We start from the raw sequence: 21,130 nt of genomic DNA on the forward strand, positions 1-21,130 counted from the left end.
ACGAATATAATAAAGTTTTAGATACGAAGCACAAACTACAATGTTATATTAATCGTGATTTGAACAGTGTGTATATATATTATCACTATCCAAACACAACTACATATGCGCACGGGCATAGGCTATCTAGTATATATATATATATATATATATATATATATATATATATACACATATAAAATCTTGAAGAAACGAAAGTCTTATTTATTTAGTATGAATATCTTAATACAACATCTTAATATTCAGGTTGAGACATCTAAATCTTAATGCACATTTTAATATTTAGATGTGCATTTGGATTCAAACGTCTTAATCTTAATGAAAACAAATATTACCTAAGACCTTCATTAAGTGCAAACAAATGAGGCCTAGGTCTAAGGGGTGTGAATGTTTGATACTAGGTGGCTTTCAACTGTTCCCTGCGCCTCGACAAAGCCAAAATTTCATGTAAAACACTTGTATAGCTGGTTTAAACTATTCGGATTTATTGTTGTCCTACATAGGTTAGGCTTCGTGAGGGGCCATAAAGGTTTTGGGCTACTCCACCCATTGCCTTAATGTTTTAAGTTGAATCCTCATATTCTTTTAACATGGTATCAGATCCAATCTTTGGTAAGTCATTTCTCATTCTTGAAAGTTGCACTAAAGTTCTTGTGCCAAAATCAAATTACATGTATTAGAAGTTACTAACTCATATGGTTGTTGCACGTAGGTTGGATAAAGACTTCCAAAAGGGTTTGCAAAGTTTTTAGGCTATTCCCTCTCGTGCTTTAAGATTTTGGTTTGGATACTCTGATTCTTTCGCATAAACATATATAAGAATGACAATTGTTCATACCTAATTTTGTTTGTGAGTAGTTTTCTTTCAATTATTTATGATTTGTAATTGTCCTATGAATTCATTTTTTTCATGGAGACTAGGATTTCTTGATGGTCATATCATTTGATGGTTTCGTAGGTATATATGCCTCCAAAGTCTAATATGCATTTCTTCAAAACACCTAGAACTTCGCTTGCTATTTTTTAAAATACCATTTGTGATATCTTTCCACATGATATATGCTTCAAGTCTCTAAGTTTGTTCTTCCTTCTTCAGTAGCTTGTCCTTAAATACTACTCCCTCCGTTTCTTTTTCACGTGTCTTATTTTGATTAGGCACAAAATTTAAGGAAGTACAAAATACTTTTGAATCTTGTGATCTTAAATTAAAAATGTCTGTGTACCAAAAATATCCTTCAAATTTTGTGATGTTAAACATGTCATGTCTTATAAGGGAGTGTCATTATGGATAAAGAGTTACTCCCTCTATCCCAATTTATTTGCCCCATTTTAGGCACCGAGTTTATGAAAGAAAGGAAGTCTTTTGAAATTTGTGGTCCAAAACAAGCTTTAGATATTTGTGTGATTGTAAATCATCTTATAAAGTTAAATTGTTTCTAAATATGAAAAAGTGATATTCTTTTTGCGACAGAGTAAAAAGAAAAGGTGTGCTGCATAAATTAGGACAGAGGGAGTACTAAGTATGAAAGTGTCATTCTTTTAAATAGATTAAAAGGAAAGTAAGACCATATAAATTGAAGGAGGTACCTCTCAGTATGCAGTTATCCACCAAATTTTTTGGTTGTAGTCTCTCCTTTATTGCCTCACTTCTTCATTTCGTATTGAAGTCTGCACTAGGCTATGTTGGGTAAGCAGCTACTCACTCCGTCCCATTTTATATGAGGGTGTTTAACTGAGCATGAAGTTTAAGAAATAAAGAAAGATTTTTGAAATTTATGGTTTAAAACAAGCCATAAAAGTTTGTGTGGCTAGAAATCATTTCGTTAAGGGTAAAAAGGTAAATTTAAAGTTGTATTGTTACTAAATATAAAAAGGTGTCATTCTTTTTTCGACTGACTAAAAAGAAAAAGTGTCACATAAATTGGGACGGAGGGAGTACCACTTTTCGTGTAACCTTAAGTCTTTCCATGTGAATAATCTCTTTTAAGGATGAGGTCTGTTTGACAATGTTTGCCTCTATCAAGTGTTCTCCTTTTAAAGTTAGATATTAGGTAAAGCACAATAATAAGTTAAGGCAAACTCTAAAATAATCTTTTCTGTTCTTGGAACCGCAAGCATATTCGCCATGTATTTGGTCAAAATTGTCACTATCTTTACAATGCAGAATCTCCTTGAATAAGAATCTGATGGTCATGCGGGATCGCTTGGACCAAAAGTTATCCATATCTTCCCAGAATCAGTTTTATTGTAAAAAGTCTTCCCTAACATGTCAGCGTATTAGCTGGTCAGTTTTGTGATGAGTGTGTTACATCCCGTATTTTTGAACGTCGAATTATTTGTAAGCTGAGGTGGGGCCCACACGTCAAGATTTTTTTTTTTGGGACATGTGACAAATTATATGAATCACATATGTGAAGTTAAACACAACTCAAGAAGGACCCTTGGGCCAAATCAAAGTGGAAGTCCTCCAAACGAATATTTTTAAGAAAACGTTTTCGGGTGACCTGACTTTGGGGGGCAAAAACGGTATTATATGTTTGGAATTTGGAAAAATACCATGAATTAGAAGTTGTAGATAATTGAATTATCTTTCCAACCATAGGTCGTGGGTTCCCAGGTGACGTCGGTACAAGGAGATATGGACGTTTTAAGGTCGAAAGGTCAGTGGGCTAGGCCCAACTCGGGACCAACCGAGTTGGCCCAAAAAAATGAAAAGAAAAATTTAGGCCCAAGGTGAGAGGGTGGCCGGCCATACCTGGTCCAAGCCCACCAAATTAATTAATTTCCATGTGGCAAATTAATTATAAAGGGATCATTATCCCTTAGATGATTCAAGAAACTTAGAAGGAGAAAGAACAAACAAAACAAGAGCAAAAAAAAGGGCCATTTCGGGTTTGGCCATAGAAAATTCACCCCTCCAAATCTTCCTCCAAAAATTATTTTCTTGTGGTATTCCTACTAATTTAAGGGTCCTTTACAACTTGGTGTAATTGTTTTGGAAGAAGGAGCACTTATTTCTTCAAGTTGACAACTTGTTCAAGTGAAGGAGTTGTAGAAAAAGGTAAGAATCAATTTCTTTTTCTTATGTTATGAAGGTTTGTTTATGTTGTGGTATGTGGAAATGAGTAGAAATTATGGAAATAAGGAAGTTTGCAAAGTGGGTATGTATATATATATGTAGCCATGAGTGTATATATGTTGTATACATATATGAGTTGAATTTTATGTTGTATTAGTTGTGGTTATGGTGAAAATTATATTGGGAATGAAAGTTGAATGAATTTTGGTTGAAGTTGGAATGTAGAAGATTATGTCACTTTAGAATGATTTTGTGATATTATGGAAATGAAGTTGTTAAGATGTGAATTATGATTATGGTTGATGAAATTGGAAGATGGAAATATGTTATGAATATGTAGGTTGAAGATTTGAAGTTTTGGGTGAATTATGTTTTGGTGGAAAGTTTGTATATTTTGTATATCTTGTGAATATTTCGTAGAAATGATATGAAATATTTCCAAATTATATTGTGATGATCTAGATTAATGATGAATGTGAAACCATTGAGATTAGTTTGGAAATTGAAGTTGAAATGAAGGTTATGACATTATGTTGGAAAGATAGCTAGTTAAGTTATATTGTGTTTATAGTGATTGTTGTTGTTGTTGATGTTGTTGTTGGGTTGTTGTTGATTGTTTTGGCCGAGTTAAATTCTCGGGGATGCTATATGTATAGGGGAGATGCTGCCCAAATTTCTGTAGGCAATTATGAATAAAGATTGAATACTTAAAGATTGGAAATTGAGAATTGGTAAATGTGACCAATTGCAGATTTTGGGCGAAACGGGAATTGAATTTGGAAAGGCGTAAAGAGCATATAAGGTATGTAAAGCTATCCCGATTCTTCTCTTGGCATGTCCTAGATGTACTAGGCTTGGATTTACGCCTCGGGGAATATTCTGTCCATCGGAATCCGCGTTTGAAATCGTCGCTTTTTCATTCAATAGAATTGAATTCCTTAAGTATGCTTTGATGAAAAATTATGAAATTTTTTCCCAAATTGCTTACGAAGTTATGGAATGTCCTAGAACCTTTGTAGGTGACCCCATAAGCTTAAAAATACGTAATTTGAGCCCACCGCTTCATTGGTCCCGAGGTGGGCCCACTATTTCCAATTTTACCCTTTATGTGTCTATGACTTGTCTTCGAGCGTTTTCGTTAGAGATACTCTAACTACTCCTTTATCTACTAAATAAAAACTATTTTAAATATTTCATTAAGTCTTATAAATTGTTTTGAATCTTGAAAACGATCTCGGATAGATTATGCCTCCGTAACCCGTTATGACATCTAAATTTACTTACTATGTTTCCGTCCGATTTCATTGATTTGATTTGACATTCGATATGCCTCATTGAGTCTCTGGAAATATATATATGGTATTTTTAGTGCATTTAGTTTCTCACTACTCCGTTCGTGGATGTCTCAATGTTTCCCCCACTGAGCCCGGGCCAGGATATGTTGTCAAGCGTGATCCTTTGCATTGTTCGCCGTGCCTCGATGTGAGGGGGCAGGTATACGCGTACATGGGTTTGTGGAGTATGCTGTGCCATGTACGCTTGTTCTGATATGATCTGATATGGCCATCTGATATGATATGCTATGTTACGGGGTTATTCCCCTTTTCTGATCCTTATGTGTTGTGGCACCAGTGTCGGGGGGGTGACCACGTTCTGTCTGCCGAGTCCCTTGGCAGGGGCCGGATATGATATGGCATATGTTTCTGTACATACTCTTCATGTTTTGAAAATATGCATTTGATACTCTGGACATCTCACTCACATTTCTGTACGTTCTGTTCCGGTTATGATTTTGTTCCGTAATGGGACCAGGTATGACATACGTTTCCTGTAAGTACTATTTATGCTTTATGATCAGCATTTTGCTAATCTGGATATTCCGTTCATTTTTCTGTACCTCCTGTTCCGATTATGACTTTGTTTACTACGTTTCATGCTTTACATACTCAGTACATATTTCGTACTGACCCCCTTTCTTCGGGGGCTGCGTTTTCATGCCGCGCAGGTACCGACGACAGGTTTGCTGATTCGTCCGCTTAGGATCTTATTCTGCTATTTTGGAGCGCTCCTTTATCCGGAGCCTATATTTTGGTACAATCTTCTGCTATTGTATATATGTACGCTATTCAGGGGTACGACGGGGCCCTGTCCCATCTTATGATTCTGTTATGTTCTGTAGAGGTCTGTAGACAGACTTGTGTGGGTTCTGTATATGTTTTGGGTTGTTATGATCGGTGATGGCCTTATCGGCCTCTACGTGCAAAATCTGTTCATCTGTGATATTTAGTAGCGCCAACTAACCTTTATATTAATATATTTTGATAATATGTTGGTTTGGGTTATTGGGTACGTTTGGGTGTCCAGCACGGACACTAGTCGCGGCCTACGGGGTTGGGTCGTGACAAAAGTGGTATCAGAGCGGTTCGTCCTCGGAACGTCTACAGACCGTGTCTAGTAGAGTCTTGTTTATCGGTGTGTTGTGCACCACACCTATAAACAGGAAGCTACAGGACATTTAGGGTGTTTCTTTTTTTGAAATCTTAGATCGTGCAATAGAGCTGTGCTATTAGGATGATTCTGTCCTGATCCGTTGTTGTTTTTCTTTCAGTGATGCCTCCGAAAAAGGCGACGGCTGCCCAGAAGAAAAAGGGCGTGGTAGGAGAGACCAGCCGGGCTCAGAAGGGTACTCGGACCCTTGCTCAGATGATGCGTGATATTGCGTCCCGGCCAGCAGACTCTGCTACGTCTTCATCATCAGAGGAGTCTGGGGCAGCTCCACCAGTAGCTCCAGAGGTTCCAGTACCTGAGCCTCCAGCTCCACAGCCAGGGGCTGAGGATCGGGCTATAAGAGATGCGGTCCAGTTGTTGACCAGACTGGTAGCAGGGCAGGTTCATAGGCACGGACTTGGGGATGGTCGTGCAGACAGACGTGACAGTTCGAGAGCTCGTGAGTTCCTGACCTGTAATCCTCCAGAGTTCTTCGGGACAAAGCCCGAGGAGGATCCTGAGGAGTTTATCAGGAAGATGCGGCGCACGTTACATTTGATTAAGGCATCTGCGACAGAGTCAGTGGAGTTGGCTTCGTACCGGTTGTATGATGTAGCAGCAAATTGGTACGAGTCTTGGGAGTTAGCCAGAGGCGTTGGTGCTCCCCCAGCAGTCTGGGATGAGTTTTCTGAGGCTTTTCTTAGCCATTTTCTGCCTCCGGAGTTACGGCGGGCCAGGGCTGACAGATTCTTATTGCTTAGACAGAGGGGCTGCAGTGTTCGAGAGTACAGTATGGAGTTCGACTCATTGGCCCGATATGCACCTGCTGTGGTAGCTACTATGGCTGACAGGATGCACAGGTATATTATGGGGCTGGACCGTTATTTTGTCGACAGTTGCTTGGTATTGGCCGCTCAGCCCGATATGGATATTGCCCGGATTCAGGCGCATGCTCAGGGCATGGAGGACCGGCACAGGGGTCATCAGCCCGATAGGAGTCAGGATCGGAGACAGCCCAAGAGGGCCAGATCATCTGGGTATTTTGAGGAATTTCGGAGTGGGCAGCCTCAGCAGCAGCAGCAGTCTAGCAGGCATTCTTCCCAGCCAGCACAGAGCACACCTCCGCAGTTCTCAGGCAGGAGATTTGATAGCCCAGGGTATTTAGGAGCAGGCCAGAGCTCCGGGGTTTCAGGTTCGCGGGTAGACAGGAGTTCCGGTCAGACGAGGCCACCCAGGCCTCAGTGTTCTTATTGTGGGAGATACCACCCTGGAGAGTGCTACCGTGCTACAGGTGCTTGTTATTCTTGTGGCCGTCAGGGCCATACTGTGAGAGAGTGTCCGTATAAGGGTAATTTGGGAGGTGCAGCGCAGCCTACCGGATCAGTCGCTGGGTCATCGTCTCCTTCGATAGCCATGCGCCCTGCGGGGCAGGGTACGTCGACATCAGCAGGCCGCGGCAGAGGTAGTGGCGGGGCTCCCAGTTCAAGCGGTCCTTCGAACCGCATCTATGCCTTGACTAGTCGACAGGACCCGGAGGCGCTACCAAACGCGGATACAGGTATACTAATGTCTTTTTCGAAATATAAGTGTATTGAAAGATCTAGCCTCTACTTTGTGATATATTTTCCCCAAAATGCTTACAAGACCCTATAAGATTAATTTAACATTCGAGGACGAATGTTCTAAAGGGGGGGAGGATGTTACATCCCGTATTTTTGAACGTCGAATTATTTGTAAGCTGAGGTGGGGCCCACACGTCAAGATTTTTTTTTTTGGGACATGTGACAAATTATATGAATCACATATGTGAAGTTAAACACAACTCAAGAAGGACCCTTGGGCCAAATCAAAGTGGAAGTCCTCCAAACGAATATTTTTAAGAAAACGTTTTCGGGTGACCTGACTTTGGGGGGCAAAAACGGTATTATATGTTTGGAATTTGGAAAAATACCATGAATTAGAAGTTGTAGATAATTGAATTATCTTTCCAACCATAGGTCGTGGGTTCCCAGGTGACGTCGGTACAAGGAGATATGGACGTTTTAAGGTCGAAAGGTCAGTGGGCTAGGCCCAACTCGGGACCAACCGAGTTGGCCCAAAAAAATGAAAAGAAAAATTTAGGCCCAAGGTGAGAGGGTGGCCGGCCATACCTGGTCCAAGCCCACCAAATTAATTAATTTCCATGTGGCAAATTAATTATAAAGGGATCATTATCCCTTAGATGATTCAAGAAACTTAGAAGGAGAAAGAACAAACAAAACAAGAGCAAAAAAAAGGGCCATTTCGGGTTTGGCCATAGAAAATTCACCCCTCCAAATCTTCCTCCAAAAATTATTTTCTTGTGGTATTCCTACTAATTTAAGGGTCCTTTACAACTTGGTGTAATTGTTTTGGAAGAAGGAGCACTTATTTCTTCAAGTTGACAACTTGTTCAAGTGAAGGAGTTGTAGAAAAAGGTAAGAATCAATTTCTTTTTCTTATGTTATGAAGGTTTGTTTATGTTGTGGTATGTGGAAATGAGTAGAAATTATGGAAATAAGGAAGTTTGCAAAGTGGGTATGTATATATATATGTAGCCATGAGTGTATATATGTTGTATACATATATGAGTTGAATTTTATGTTGTATTAGTTGTGGTTATGGTGAAAATTATATTGGGAATGAAAGTTGAATGAATTTTGGTTGAAGTTGGAATGTAGAAGATTATGTCACTTTAGAATGATTTTGTGATATTATGGAAATGAAGTTGTTAAGATGTGAATTATGATTATGGTTGATGAAATTGGAAGATGGAAATATGTTATGAATATGTAGGTTGAAGATTTGAAGTTTTGGGTGAATTATGTTTTGGTGGAAAGTTTGTATATTTTGTATATCTTGTGAATATTTCGTAGAAATGATATGAAATATTTCCAAATTATATTGTGATGATCTAGATTAATGATGAATGTGAAACCATTGAGATTAGTTTGGAAATTGAAGTTGAAATGAAGGTTATGACATTATGTTGGAAAGATAGCTAGTTAAGTTATATTGTGTTTATAGTGATTGTTGTTGTTGTTGATGTTGTTGTTGGGTTGTTGTTGATTGTTTTGGCCGAGTTAAATTCTCGGGGATGCTATATGTATAGGGGAGATGCTGCCCAAATTTCTGTAGGCAATTATGAATAAAGATTGAATACTTAAAGATTGGAAATTGAGAATTGGTAAATGTGACCAATTGCAGATTTTGGGCGAAACGGGAATTGAATTTGGAAAGGCGTAAAGAGCATATAAGGTATGTAAAGCTATCCCGATTCTTCTCTTGGCATGTCCTAGATGTACTAGGCTTGGATTTACGCCTCGGGGAATATTCTGTCCATCGGAATCCGCGTTTGAAATCGTCGCTTTTTCATTCAATAGAATTGAATTCCTTAAGTATGCTTTGATGAAAAATTATGAAATTTTTTCCCAAATTGCTTACGAAGTTATGGAATGTCCTAGAACCTTTGTAGGTGACCCCATAAGCTTAAAAATACGTAATTTGAGCCCACCGCTTCATTGGTCCCGAGGTGGGCCCACTATTTCCAATTTTACCCTTTATGTGTCTATGACTTGTCTTCGAGCGTTTTCGTTAGAGATACTCTAACTACTCCTTTATCTACTAAATAAAAACTATTTTAAATATTTCATTAAGTCTTATAAATTGTTTTGAATCTTGAAAACGATCTCGGATAGATTATGCCTCCGTAACCCGTTATGACATCTAAATTTACTTACTATGTTTCCGTCCGATTTCATTGATTTGATTTGACATTCGATATGCCTCATTGAGTCTCTGGAAATATATATATGGTATTTTTAGTGCATTTAGTTTCTCACTACTCCGTTCGTGGATGTCTCAATGTTTCCCCCACTGAGCCCGGGCCAGGATATGTTGTCAAGCGTGATCCTTTGCATTGTTCGCCGTGCCTCGATGTGAGGGGGCAGGTATACGCGTACATGGGTTTGTGGAGTATGCTGTGCCATGTACGCTTGTTCTGATATGATCTGATATGGCCATCTGATATGATATGCTATGTTACGGGGTTATTCCCCTTTTCTGATCCTTATGTGTTGTGGCACCAGTGTCGGGGGGTGACCACGTTCTGTCTGCCGAGTCCCTTGGCAGGGGCCGGATATGATATGGCATATGTTTCTGTACATACTCTTCATGTTTTGAAAATATGCATTTGATACTCTGGACATCTCACTCACATTTCTGTACGTTCTGTTCCGGTTATGATTTTGTTCCGTAATGGGACCAGGTATGACATACGTTTCCTGTAAGTACTATTTATGCTTTATGATCAGCATTTTGCTAATCTGGATATTCCGTTCATTTTTCTGTACCTCCTGTTCCGATTATGACTTTGTTTACTACGTTTCATGCTTTACATACTCAGTACATATTTCGTACTGACCCCCTTTCTTCGGGGGCTGCGTTTTCATGCCGCGCAGGTACCGACGACAGGTTTGCTGATTCGTCCGCTTAGGATCTTATTCTGCTATTTTGGAGCGCTCCTTTATCCGGAGCCTATATTTTGGTACAATCTTCTGCTATTGTATATATGTACGCTATTCAGGGGTACGACGGGGCCCTGTCCCATCTTATGATTCTGTTATGTTCTGTAGAGGTCTGTAGACAGACTTGTGTGGGTTCTGTATATGTTTTGGGTTGTTATGATCGGTGATGGCCTTATCGGCCTCTACGTGCAAAATCTGTTCATCTGTGATATTTAGTAGCGCCAACTAACCTTTATATTAATATATTTTGATAATATGTTGGTTTGGGTTATTGGGTACGTTTGGGTGTCCAGCACGGACACTAGTCGCGGCCTACGGGGTTGGGTCGTGACAGAGTGCACTTTCAGGCTAGGAATCGGGACATTCAGTTTTTAGAATCGTGGCCTTTACAGTTGTTTGCTGTTTGTTTTTGCAGCTGTTCATAATTCTTTCATGCAGTATAGCCGTAGGCACCAATCTCAGCCAGTTCATCTGCATTGGCAGATTCACTGCTGTCTCATTCCAAGTGCTTGGCCATATGAAAACGATCCTTGTTTTGATACTGGGATTCATGTTCTTCGGAAAGGAGGGTCTAAACATACAAGTGGTAGTTGGCATGATTATCGCGGTTGCTGGAATGATATGGTACAGCAATGCATCAGCAAAACCTGGTGGGAAAGAACGTCGTAGCCATTCAATTAAGCATGGATCGGATTCTACCCAACTTGATGACAAAGTATAAGAATTTTGACAAACTTAAAAAGCTGAACAGAAGAGACATAGAAAATACCGGGATTTGTAGTCGGCTGACACTAGATGCGCCACCCAAATCCAGCCAGTTAGATTATTCTTAGTTTAAATTCAGAGTAGCGCCTAGTTTCCCTTCATTCTTCCTTTGTGCTGAGATTATAATTTAGAGTGATTTTTTTTTTCCGTGCACTTCCCCAGTCCAGTAATTGTCTATTGCTTAGCAATATCTACATGTAATTCAGTATTTTTCAAATGATGCCTGTAGTAACTTGTATCACATTTAGAGGAATTTCTTCATGCTTTGCTTGTTGTAAACTGTTGTTTTGTGCGCTGTATGCTTGATTAGTGCAACTAAATTGAAATATTAGAGATTAGCCCGCAGAACGCATTATTTAGAATCACACATTAGTCTAACGCGTAACTTCTAATCAATTTAATTATACAGACATCCAACAAAGAAGTGATTAAAACTTGATCTATTCAAACTAAATCTGGTGCGCAGATTGAATATTTGATTAAGTTACCCAATTCGCGACTTCTAATCAATTTTAATCATGCAGGGAATGGTTGGATTAACCAATGATTAAGCTCAAAAAGTGCAGCAACTTGTGATTGTTTTGTTTTTCTAGCCTTGGGGGCTTCATGTGATAACGTTGAACCATAAATGTATACTAAAAGTCACAAACTCTTGCAACCACAATAGGAAAGGCAAGAAGCTTTTGGTGACGCAGAAATCGGCTTTTTTTTGCACTTATCGGTTTGGATTCCCAGGGCACCACACAAAGTGTACTTTTTAGTTGGTTGGCAGAGGAAAAGAATCCGGACAGCTAAGAATTTGAGGGGAAAAAGGGAGGATTACTCATATTAGCTACTGTTTCATGTGTAAATAAGATTTCGAGATGATTCAAGTTGCAATACGCGATGCAGGATTATGTAAATTTGATAAGTAGCCTCTCATTCCTAATTTGTTTTATTGCACCCACAAGGTTCTGCATTGTATTAAAGATTTGAGTGTCATTTGTAGAAAGTAACGTTACTTCCTGGTATATTGCTTTTGCCATTATTTATAGAGTGGAAAGCGGAGAAGGTGTGAAAGAAAAAAGACCATCAACTTGCTTAATAAATTGGCAAATAAATCAGACATGGTTAATAGGAGGTAACTTAGATGCACCCTTTTGTTGATCACACTGAATATTCAACTGTTATAGATCCTATTTTCACAAACATGTTCATATTCAGGTGTACATCAAACATAAACTGAACCAAGTAAAAAAATACAACCAGAGAAGGACTACCTATATATCCATGATCATGGATGTGCCAAAGGACACTAATCTCATTTCCTGACTGTAACTAAAGCTCATTCCCCTTTCTCCATCCTCATGCCCATAGATAGTCACTTTCTAATCTTGTGAATTTCATGTGGCAAATCATGGGAAGAAAACTAATATACCGCCCCATTATATTAAGTTAGATCAAATGGATATAGTACAGCCTAATTCCTTAGCAGCCATATCAAGAAATAATGTACACATTCCATTTTCAATTCGGCTGTCAGCTTCCCACGTCAAACACTTTTCAATATCCCTTTGCCAGTTAATCGTGCCAATGTTTAAGTACTTATAAGCAGGACCATGAACACCATTTATATCTGCTCGTTTAGCTCTAGTTTTTATTGAACCAGCATGCATAATGGTACGAAGAACAGATGTGCTGAGAGCACGTACAAGAGCACTTGGATGAGAAATACAACGAACTGTGGCCGGTAAGCGGCACTGCAATGTATTAACAAGAAGTATATATCATCTTAAATAAAAGTGATAAAAAAAGAAAAATTTCCCTGCAAACAAATCATTTTACTTAGATAAAGAGATATTACCTTCAACAAGTTTGACAGGCCATCAACGATTGCTGACCCAGATTCTCCCCACTCAAGCACTGGTTGTACAGCTCTAGCTGTCACTTCCAGGAGCTGCTCAGTTGCAAACAAGCAATTTTATTAGAATTCAAAAAGAAATAGAATAAGATGATCAATCAATTGCCCTTCAGACACATCATATTACTAGGGCCTCCAGAGCATATAGAAAGTTCTAGCTTGCTGCAAAGATTTACTTCAATGAGAAATGGGAAATACTTTAACTGAAGTTGTTATTACCTCCAGCTGTGGTAAGGTGCATGCTTCTCCGTCTACAAGCATCCCATCCGTGGCCCGTAAAAGGAGGTCTGGTGCGCTAGCAAGAATTACCAAAGATTCTGGTGTATCATGATTCCTCATTACTTCTGCGATCAATTTCACAATTCGTTGGTTTATCCTCCACATCTTCTTACCAAGATCATCATCTTTGGCAATCCATGGTTGCAATTCCTTGTCCGCCTGACAAGTAAAAGAAGCAAGGAAAGTGACTAAACATATATGGTGATGAAGACCCAAATGAATAGGCGCAAAGTTACAAGATGATTAAAGATGGAAGTTAAAAAAAAATCACGAGGCAGACAAGTACCCCTTGCCACATAAACATCTAAAATGTATATCTTTTATAAATATGCGGCCACAAATTATTATGGACAAAAATGCAATAGTTGAAAGCATGTACATCTGTGAAAGCATTGTGGATCCAACTAACAGAAATTGAGCTTAAAATCATCTGCTAGAAAAAAAGTTCATATTCTCTCCTTTTTTCTAGAGAAATAGTGAAGAATGTGATGTATCTTTCAAGAAAAAAAAGGTACATATTCATGCCATTCAAGTTAAATAAAAAGCGAAATCTGGACCTGAAGAACAATGGCTGTTGCAGCTTTTGCAGGCAATGCTGATACAACGTTGCATAGTGCGTCAACAACCTGTAAAACATGTAAAAGCTAATAAGCATCTTATATTTCAAAAGGTAGTATTGCAAAAGCTGCTTTTTGGTTGTGAAGAAATGGATCTTGGGCCTAACTCAACCCCAAAAGCTAGCAGTATAAGGAGATCACAACCTATTTCTTCAATAGGACTTAGTACACCCCTCCTACTCACAGGACTTGAAAAATAGAGGATGGATAACAAAACACGGGGGCCCAATATGTGAGAAACACAATAATAGGGACCAATGATTTGGAAACCTCAAAAGCTAGCTCATGAGGGGAGGATTTTCCAAGACCATATAAAGAGACCACAACTCATTTCCTCAACCACTGTGGGACTTAACTCCGGTAAAAGCTAATAAGTATCTTATGTTTTCTACGGTAATCATGCAAAAGCTTAGCTTATGCTTTTTAAGGTACTATTGCAAAAGCTGCATGTTGTCTCAGTTGATCAGTCATATTTTTCTAGCAATCATAACGCAACTGATAGTAACCATACCCATTAATTATATCTATTTTAACATTTGCTTGAAGTTGTATTTTACTTACGGGATATTTTCAAAAATATACAGCTTTTGAAAATGTTTACGCCACGTAGCCCAATATACAATATTATACAACATTATACATGGGGGAAAGCATTATACATAAAGCATCAACCTTGTATAAAGTGTATAATAGTGTACAAAAGGTGTTTATACACAAATATGTTGAAAATCAGGTGTTTATACACAAAGTATGGGCTATGTGGCATAAATATTTTCAAAAATAGACATAGAGCGTAATTTTCCCGAAATACATCTCAAACAACTTTTTCAATCTTTCATCACTATTTCAAATAATGATGAAGTATTTGCACAATTGCACATACTGATCCAAACTTCAACTTGCAAATAATGACTTCGAATATTTGCAAGTGAGTTATGGCTAAACATTAGTATCTTTACATGGTACAAACAGCGTAACAAGGGAATCAAACCCATGTATTTCAAGTGAAATAATGGTATTCAAAATGCTGTGAGACATTGAAATATTGGTTTGACTAATTCAAGTGAAATGATTTTTACTCACAAAATTTCTACTCTTTTTTCAAATGAAGTTGATGTCCAAACACAACTTCTCCCAAATATTCTGTTTCAAGATCAACTTCAATTACTCTATTTTTCAACTTCATCCAAATATTGACCAAGCACCTATTCAATAGGTTTCAAATTGAGTAATTATAAAGTTTCAAAAGGGAAAAGCTAGCTTTTGGGGTTGAGTTAGGCCCAAGATCATTTCTTAACAACTACTATTCCGTCCACTCCCAATATCAACTGCCAGTCTACCACTAACCATCACTCTCCGCCACAATTGACCGTCACCACCAATAGCCACAATTTATGATCATCCCACCAACCACCATTACCACACAACCATCAATCACTACAAAACCACCATCAGCCACAACTATATATCAGCTACGTTCTGCTATCAATCATCACCACCATCATTAGCTTGCAATATCATCCACCATAATTATCAATCACCACCATTAACCACTACTATCAGCCCCCCATTACCACTTGCTAGTATGTACCCACAGCTACCATCGCCACCAGCAACCACCACAATTTTTCTAAAAATAATTTGTTAATATTATATAAGATTAATTAGTATTTTATATCTATTATTTTTAAATAAAACAAGTTTTATATTTAGATGTTAAAAAAACAAAGAGTCTCAATTATTTAGTATTGAAATCTTAATTTTTAGATCTATTTTCAGATTTAAACGTCTTTAATCTTGATTCACATCTTAATGTTCAGAACATTCAGATTCAAACGTCTTAATTTTATAAAAACAAATGAGGCCTATGGATTAAATATGGAATTTGTATACTACACATCACATCAAACATAACCAAACTCTATTGGCTTCATTAGATCCTCGAGGTATACTCGCATAATTTTCTCTGCAAACTAAAGATTGTTAAGAAGGGAAGTTCAGCCTTAAGGATAGAGACAACATTAGATGTCTTGAAACCATTGTTCTTTCCTTGAGTATTTTCGGCACTTCATATTTTTGTTCTTACTACTTTTCCCTACACTAGAGGTGGAGTTCATGCTCTACTATTCTCCATCTTCCTTTTTTTTTTTTTTTTTTTTTTTATAAGTAAAATATTTTATTAAAAAAAAAGTACCAAGTTGGTACTGAAAAAAGTACAGGACTAGCAGCAAACTCTTTAATCCATACTAGATATTATCTCCTAGCAAGTAAAAAAAGTCCAAATACTTCTCCATCCTATCTATATTACTGCTATCACACCAAAAGTACAGATTTTTAATGCATTTGTTTTGTACTCTAGCAATCTGTAACTTCTTCCCATCAAAGCATGCCTTGTTTCTTTCCAGCCATAAGGTCCACACTATGCAATTGGGAATAGTTCTCCAGATTGGCTTTAAAATCTTTTTAACCTTTTGAGATTGCCACACTTCCAACAAGCTACTAATTTTCTCTGGTAACACCAAAGATATGCCCATTATGCTAAAGAAAAGTTCCCAACATTGCCTTGAAAATCTGCAATGCAAGAAAGAAGTTCAACTGTTTCCTCCTCTGAATTGCAGAAATAGCATCTACTACACAAGGAAAAACCTCTCCTTTGTAACTTGTGCTGTGTTTGGCAAGCATCCCTAGCTGCTAACCAACCAAGAAAGCTGCTTTCATAGGTGCTTTGGTTTTCCAAATCATCTTCCATGGCCAGTTAGGAATTCCTTGACTAAACTGCTGCAACAACATTTTGTTGCAGTTATTGCTGAGAATACCTTATCCCTGCTGTTGACCCAAACTAGCCTGTCTGCTCTGTCTTGTTCTATTGAGCATGAGTTCAATTGTTGAAGTAGTTGGCAAAAACTGTCTGTTTCCCAGTCATTTAGGTTTCTTCTTAAGGTAACACTCCATTCAGTTGCTGAATTAAATTCTACAATTTAAACCTCTTTATTCGAGGCACAGTTGAACAAGTCTGGAAACATGCTCTTGAAGCTCTCATTTCCACACCAAGTGTCCATCCAAAATTTAATCCTCCTACCATTTCCCACTTCCAATCTAGTGAACTGTAGAAATTCATCCCACCAACCACTAATCATCTTCCAGATTCCCCCGCAGCTTTTCAATTGTGAAGGATTTTGTTTCCACCCTACCTTTGCACCATATATAGCATCCAAAACTTGCTGCCAAATCTCATCACTTTCCTTACGATATCTCCAGAGCCATTTAAAAAGTAAACTCTTATTATGCCTTTTTAGATTCCGTACCCCCAGTCCACCATCCTTCTTCTCTTTAATAACCATTTGCCACTTGATCAGATGAGTCTTTTTTCTGTTTGAATTTCCATCCCACAGAAAGTCTCTCCTTTACAGAGTCTAATTTCCTTTCAACTAGTATAGGCATACTAATTTCATCCGTCTTCCTTAACATGATCTTTCCTATGATTGATAACTATGGAAAAGAAAGGAAGGAAAACTACGAGGGAAAAATAGGCATAAAAAATTGGTGGGCCAAGTAAGTTATCTCTCTACCCGTTCTTCTTCCTTTTGTCAAACCATGAGAGTGAAAAGAGTGCAAATTGAAAGATTTATCCTGTTTTATACACTCTGGTGATAAACAACGAATGCTTGGTTGCTGACTGATTTGTAGATGCTGGATGGGATATACCTTTCAGAAGGTATGTAATGATTGGGAGATTGATGAAATACGTGAACTATTGAATCTATTTAAGGCAGTTACTCTGGATGATAGCAAAAGGGGTAAGCAGATCTGTTTGGTAAATAAAAGTGGGGAGTTTTATAGTGACAAACTGCGATAATATGATGTAGAAGCAGGCTGGAAACTGGGAGACTGATTAGCCCTGGAAAGTCATATGGAAAACAAAAGCCTCTCTCCCAGGGTTGCATTTTTGGATGGATAGCTGCAAAAATGCTTGCATAGCACACGACACCAGATAGAAGAGAAGAATTTCAGTGTGCAGCAGGTATATTTGTGAAAACAACTAATTACCTAATACTACACTGTGATTGGACCTGGCAGATTTGGACTTCATTTTTGTGTGTTTGTGGGGTGATGCCAAAATTGTTCTAATTTTCAGCCAACAGAATAGAGTATTAGCAAATAGAATCTCTACCTATCACGAAAGCTCTATGCGGAAGGGGGTCAGGGGGAGGAAAAGAATGTCATTGAAACACGCGAAGAAGGAAAGTCAAAACATATTTTCCGAACTTTCAAGGTTGCTGATCTCCTTAAATTTCAAGCGGTTGCCTATACTCTAAAAGTCACACGGTCTCCAAATCTTTTCTTTTTATGCCAAAACTATGGACCAAACAACAATTTGAAATTTACAAGTTAGAATGATCATGGGATGGTCAAGTTCAAAAACGCCATATAACTAGCTCTAGCATTGCAGTCACCATATTATATGCTTTCAGGTATACATTATTTTATTTCAAATTAAACACTATATAATCTAATATCATGAAGTAAGCTGGTGGATACCTGTCTCCATCCCTGCTGAGCGGAAGTGCTTTCTGCACTTGGTTGTGTTTCAGGTGATGCAATTAACTTGTGCCACAGCAACGAGACAACAGAAAAACATATTTCTTGTTTCTCCGCGAGTACCGACTTTATAAGATCTTCTGCATTGCAATTGAATCCTATATGCCTGTCCATTGTCAGAAAGTTGGCCAAATCTGAGGCATCTAAAGGAAAACTTGTGATACCTTTACCACTGCTGCACTGTGCAACCTCGCTTGAGTGTAAAACTCTCTCACTCATAGTTAAAGTTTTACAATCAGTTGAGTGTTTGCACTCAAGTAACGATGACTGTCCTGCAATTGCGCAGGTGCAATTGCTATATTTATTATGTTTTCTCCCATTCAAGCACAAGCTTTTTTTCTTAAGAACAGGTGCAGGCATTAGGTGTGCTTCCAATGGTTCGGCCTTATCGACAATTGATGCAACAACTTTGCTATGAATATCAATGAGGTTATACAGTGAAGATGCTCTGGAGTGAATTTCACTATCCCACTTACACCTTATTAAGACCGAAAGAGCATGCATGCACGCCTTGGAGCGTCTAAACAGATCAGAAATATGAGCAGCTACCATAGCTGCAGCAACTATCTCATTTGAGCTGTAGCTCCATGAAGTTCCAATAGATGATGGTTTCAAAGAGAAAAGAGCCTCCAGAATTGCCAATATCCTACGAGTGTGACAGACAGCAGAATTAATCCCATTTTTTAACTCAATAGACGAATCATTTGCATGCTTTGCAGCACCCAGGATGGTTTTTGGATCCGAGTAATTACTCCCTCTTGAAAGCAAAGGGAAGAGTTGAAGTTCACATGAAAGAGCACAGACAGCAGCAAGAACATAAGAATCAAACGCTGAAACGGGTCCTTGTTTTTTCACTTTCTTGGTTCTTTTTTCTTTCTGCTTTCCATTGGTTTCCAGTGAGTCTGAACCTGTTTCACTAGGTTGGTGAGAATCTTCACCTACAGGCCTTCTGCTCCCATTTGCTTTTGCATCATGACTGACACATACAGTTAAGACTACAAAAAGAAGACGAGAAGCAAGCTCTACAGAAGCACATGACTCCAAGAACAATGAATGAACCATTGTTCGCAATTCTGCCACAGCAAGGTTTTTGGAGGCAGAGCCAAAGATGTATCTGGTTTTTCTGATTTCCTCTCTGGAGGACTCAGATGGGAACGTTCTCTGGAGAATTGCTTCCACTGTGGCCACAAATATTTTCATGAGACAAGTTTCGGATGGACTCCCACGAGGAAGATACTCAAGAACTTTAAGTAGTGGTATATACAGGTTCCATGATAAAATAGGTGGTTGCAGGGGGGTGGCAACTATAATTTCAGGAAGATCAACAGCTGATGAACTTAAAGGAATTAAGCCATAAGCAGCTTCCCATATGGTGCATATTCTCCATTCAACCTCAGGCCCATGTGCACAAAGCATTGATGCAATCCCTTGCGCAGTGGCTTCAACTGTGGCTTCTACTGCAGGCACTTCTCTCTGAAGAACATTTCATGATTGGTAGTCACTATCAAAAACAACTACTTGATAAATTTGGAAGAGTTCTGCAGAAAGTCCAGATTTACCACAAACATGACATTCAATTTTCAAACCAATGGATATACCTGTTCGTGTTGAACTTCAATTCCTTCAACTTGCCTTAATGGAGGAAAGAGCAGAGCAGGTTGTGAAAGTACTCGGAAAAGTAAAGCAGCTGCAGCATCTGCAGCAATGCCTGCTCTCATGGACATGGCAATTCCAATTGCACGCAAGAAATGCAAATGCATCCAATTCCTAGGAAGCTTCAGCGATACATCGAAGGTTAGAAATTCTACATGTAAATCGGAAACAACTACTATTAAGACACGACAAATTCAATTAGTGGAGTATTAAATCAGGTATACTAGGATTTGATATGGTAGCCTTCCATACTTAACGATATAATTTTTGATGGCGCATACAAGAGTTAATAATTTCTCCAAAGGACTTCATAGAAAGCTGAGAACAAAACTGATAAATGGCAATGTGCAAGAAGGCCAGCGATTACAAATTCGCTTTATTGAAGGTAGGCAAGATTAATTCAGTTTGTGAAATTGAAATGAAAGCAAAATAGAGATCAATTCTCATCATATGAGCAAGTTACTTGTGATTTATATGATGCATCTAAAGAGTGTAGGCATAGTATGCAATGACTCGGGAAAAGGAAGCATGGAAACAATATAATATAATATCTACAATTCATGGTACACCCCACGTTATGGATGCAGGATTAAGTGATGTGATATAATTTTATCACAAAAATGGAGTCTGTTGATACACCTAGGAGGCTAAGACGATCCTACATGGCAAGTACCTTAAGAAATTATGGTAGAAGAATAGACTGTCATATGATGGATATAAGGCCACAATATAATATATCTTATCCCCCAGGTTCAACATTCATATCTCAAATTGTTCATGGCATTATTTAATACTGTGTTCTATGTTTTCTCTAGCATCAATGTTGACTGCAGATGCATAGAGATTAAACAGTCAGTTAGTTGTTGTTGTTGTTTTTTTTTTTTTTTTTTTAAATACAATGAATCCTCATTCATTGGGTTATTCTTTGGATACTGAGATCATCCACAAGTGAAAGACTGTTAAAGGTAGCTATTATATTAGTCTACAAGAAGAGCCTGATGTCAGGAAGTCATCAGATCTTCCGAACCTTTGGAGCCGAACCACAAATTTAAATTTCCTGAAATTCTAATTTTACAAAGATGACCTATTAGCTGAAGCTGATATTAATCTAGATATGGCAGGTATTCATATCTGACTTAGGGCTTCACTGAGCCTTCGGAATCTTCAGGAAGAACCTTAATAACTAGCATCTAGCCCTTGAAACATG

The 21,130-nt window shown here is 38.3% G+C and overlaps 2 protein-coding genes across 20 annotated transcripts in view; one reads left to right on the plus strand and one right to left on the minus strand.

Annotated features, from left to right (window-relative positions):
* Positions 1-11,154, plus strand: part of LOC132627377 (UDP-rhamnose/UDP-galactose transporter 6-like) — a 36,397-nt gene extending 25,243 nt beyond the window's left edge. For 2 of the 17 annotated variants that reach the window (XM_060342697.1, XM_060342698.1), the window contains exon 6: positions 10,526-11,154. In XM_060342697.1, coding sequence (XP_060198680.1) covers positions 10,526-10,831 — 306 coding nt within the window. In that variant the 3' untranslated portion in view covers positions 10,832-11,154. Of the gene's footprint in view, positions 1-2,294; positions 3,062-3,830; positions 3,882-5,084; positions 5,405-5,687; positions 7,125-7,963; positions 8,843-10,044; positions 10,172-10,525 lie in introns of those variants that run through there. The other 15 variants (XR_009577860.1, XR_009577858.1, XR_009577859.1 and 12 more) reach the window with 15 other exon arrangements.
* A 775-nt stretch (positions 11,155-11,929) lies between these two features.
* LOC132627376 (protein GIGANTEA-like) overlaps positions 11,930-21,130 on the minus strand; it is a 33,937-nt gene continuing 24,736 nt past the window's right edge. For all 3 annotated transcript variants that reach the window (XM_060342689.1, XM_060342690.1, XM_060342691.1), the window contains exons 10-15: positions 19,869-20,045; positions 18,211-19,743; positions 13,612-13,680; positions 12,995-13,213; positions 12,719-12,811; positions 11,930-12,614 (exon numbers count right to left, since the gene is read on the minus strand). In XM_060342689.1, coding sequence (XP_060198672.1) covers positions 12,315-12,614; positions 12,719-12,811; positions 12,995-13,213; positions 13,612-13,680; positions 18,211-19,743; positions 19,869-20,045 — 2,391 coding nt within the window. In that variant the 3' untranslated portion in view covers positions 11,930-12,314. The remainder of the gene's footprint in view (positions 12,615-12,718; positions 12,812-12,994; positions 13,214-13,611; positions 13,681-18,210; positions 19,744-19,868; positions 20,046-21,130) is intronic.

Source organism: Lycium barbarum, chromosome 2 (genome assembly GCF_019175385.1).
Source record: "Lycium barbarum isolate Lr01 chromosome 2, ASM1917538v2, whole genome shotgun sequence".
Classification (NCBI taxonomy): Eukaryota; Viridiplantae; Streptophyta; class Magnoliopsida; order Solanales; family Solanaceae; genus Lycium; species Lycium barbarum.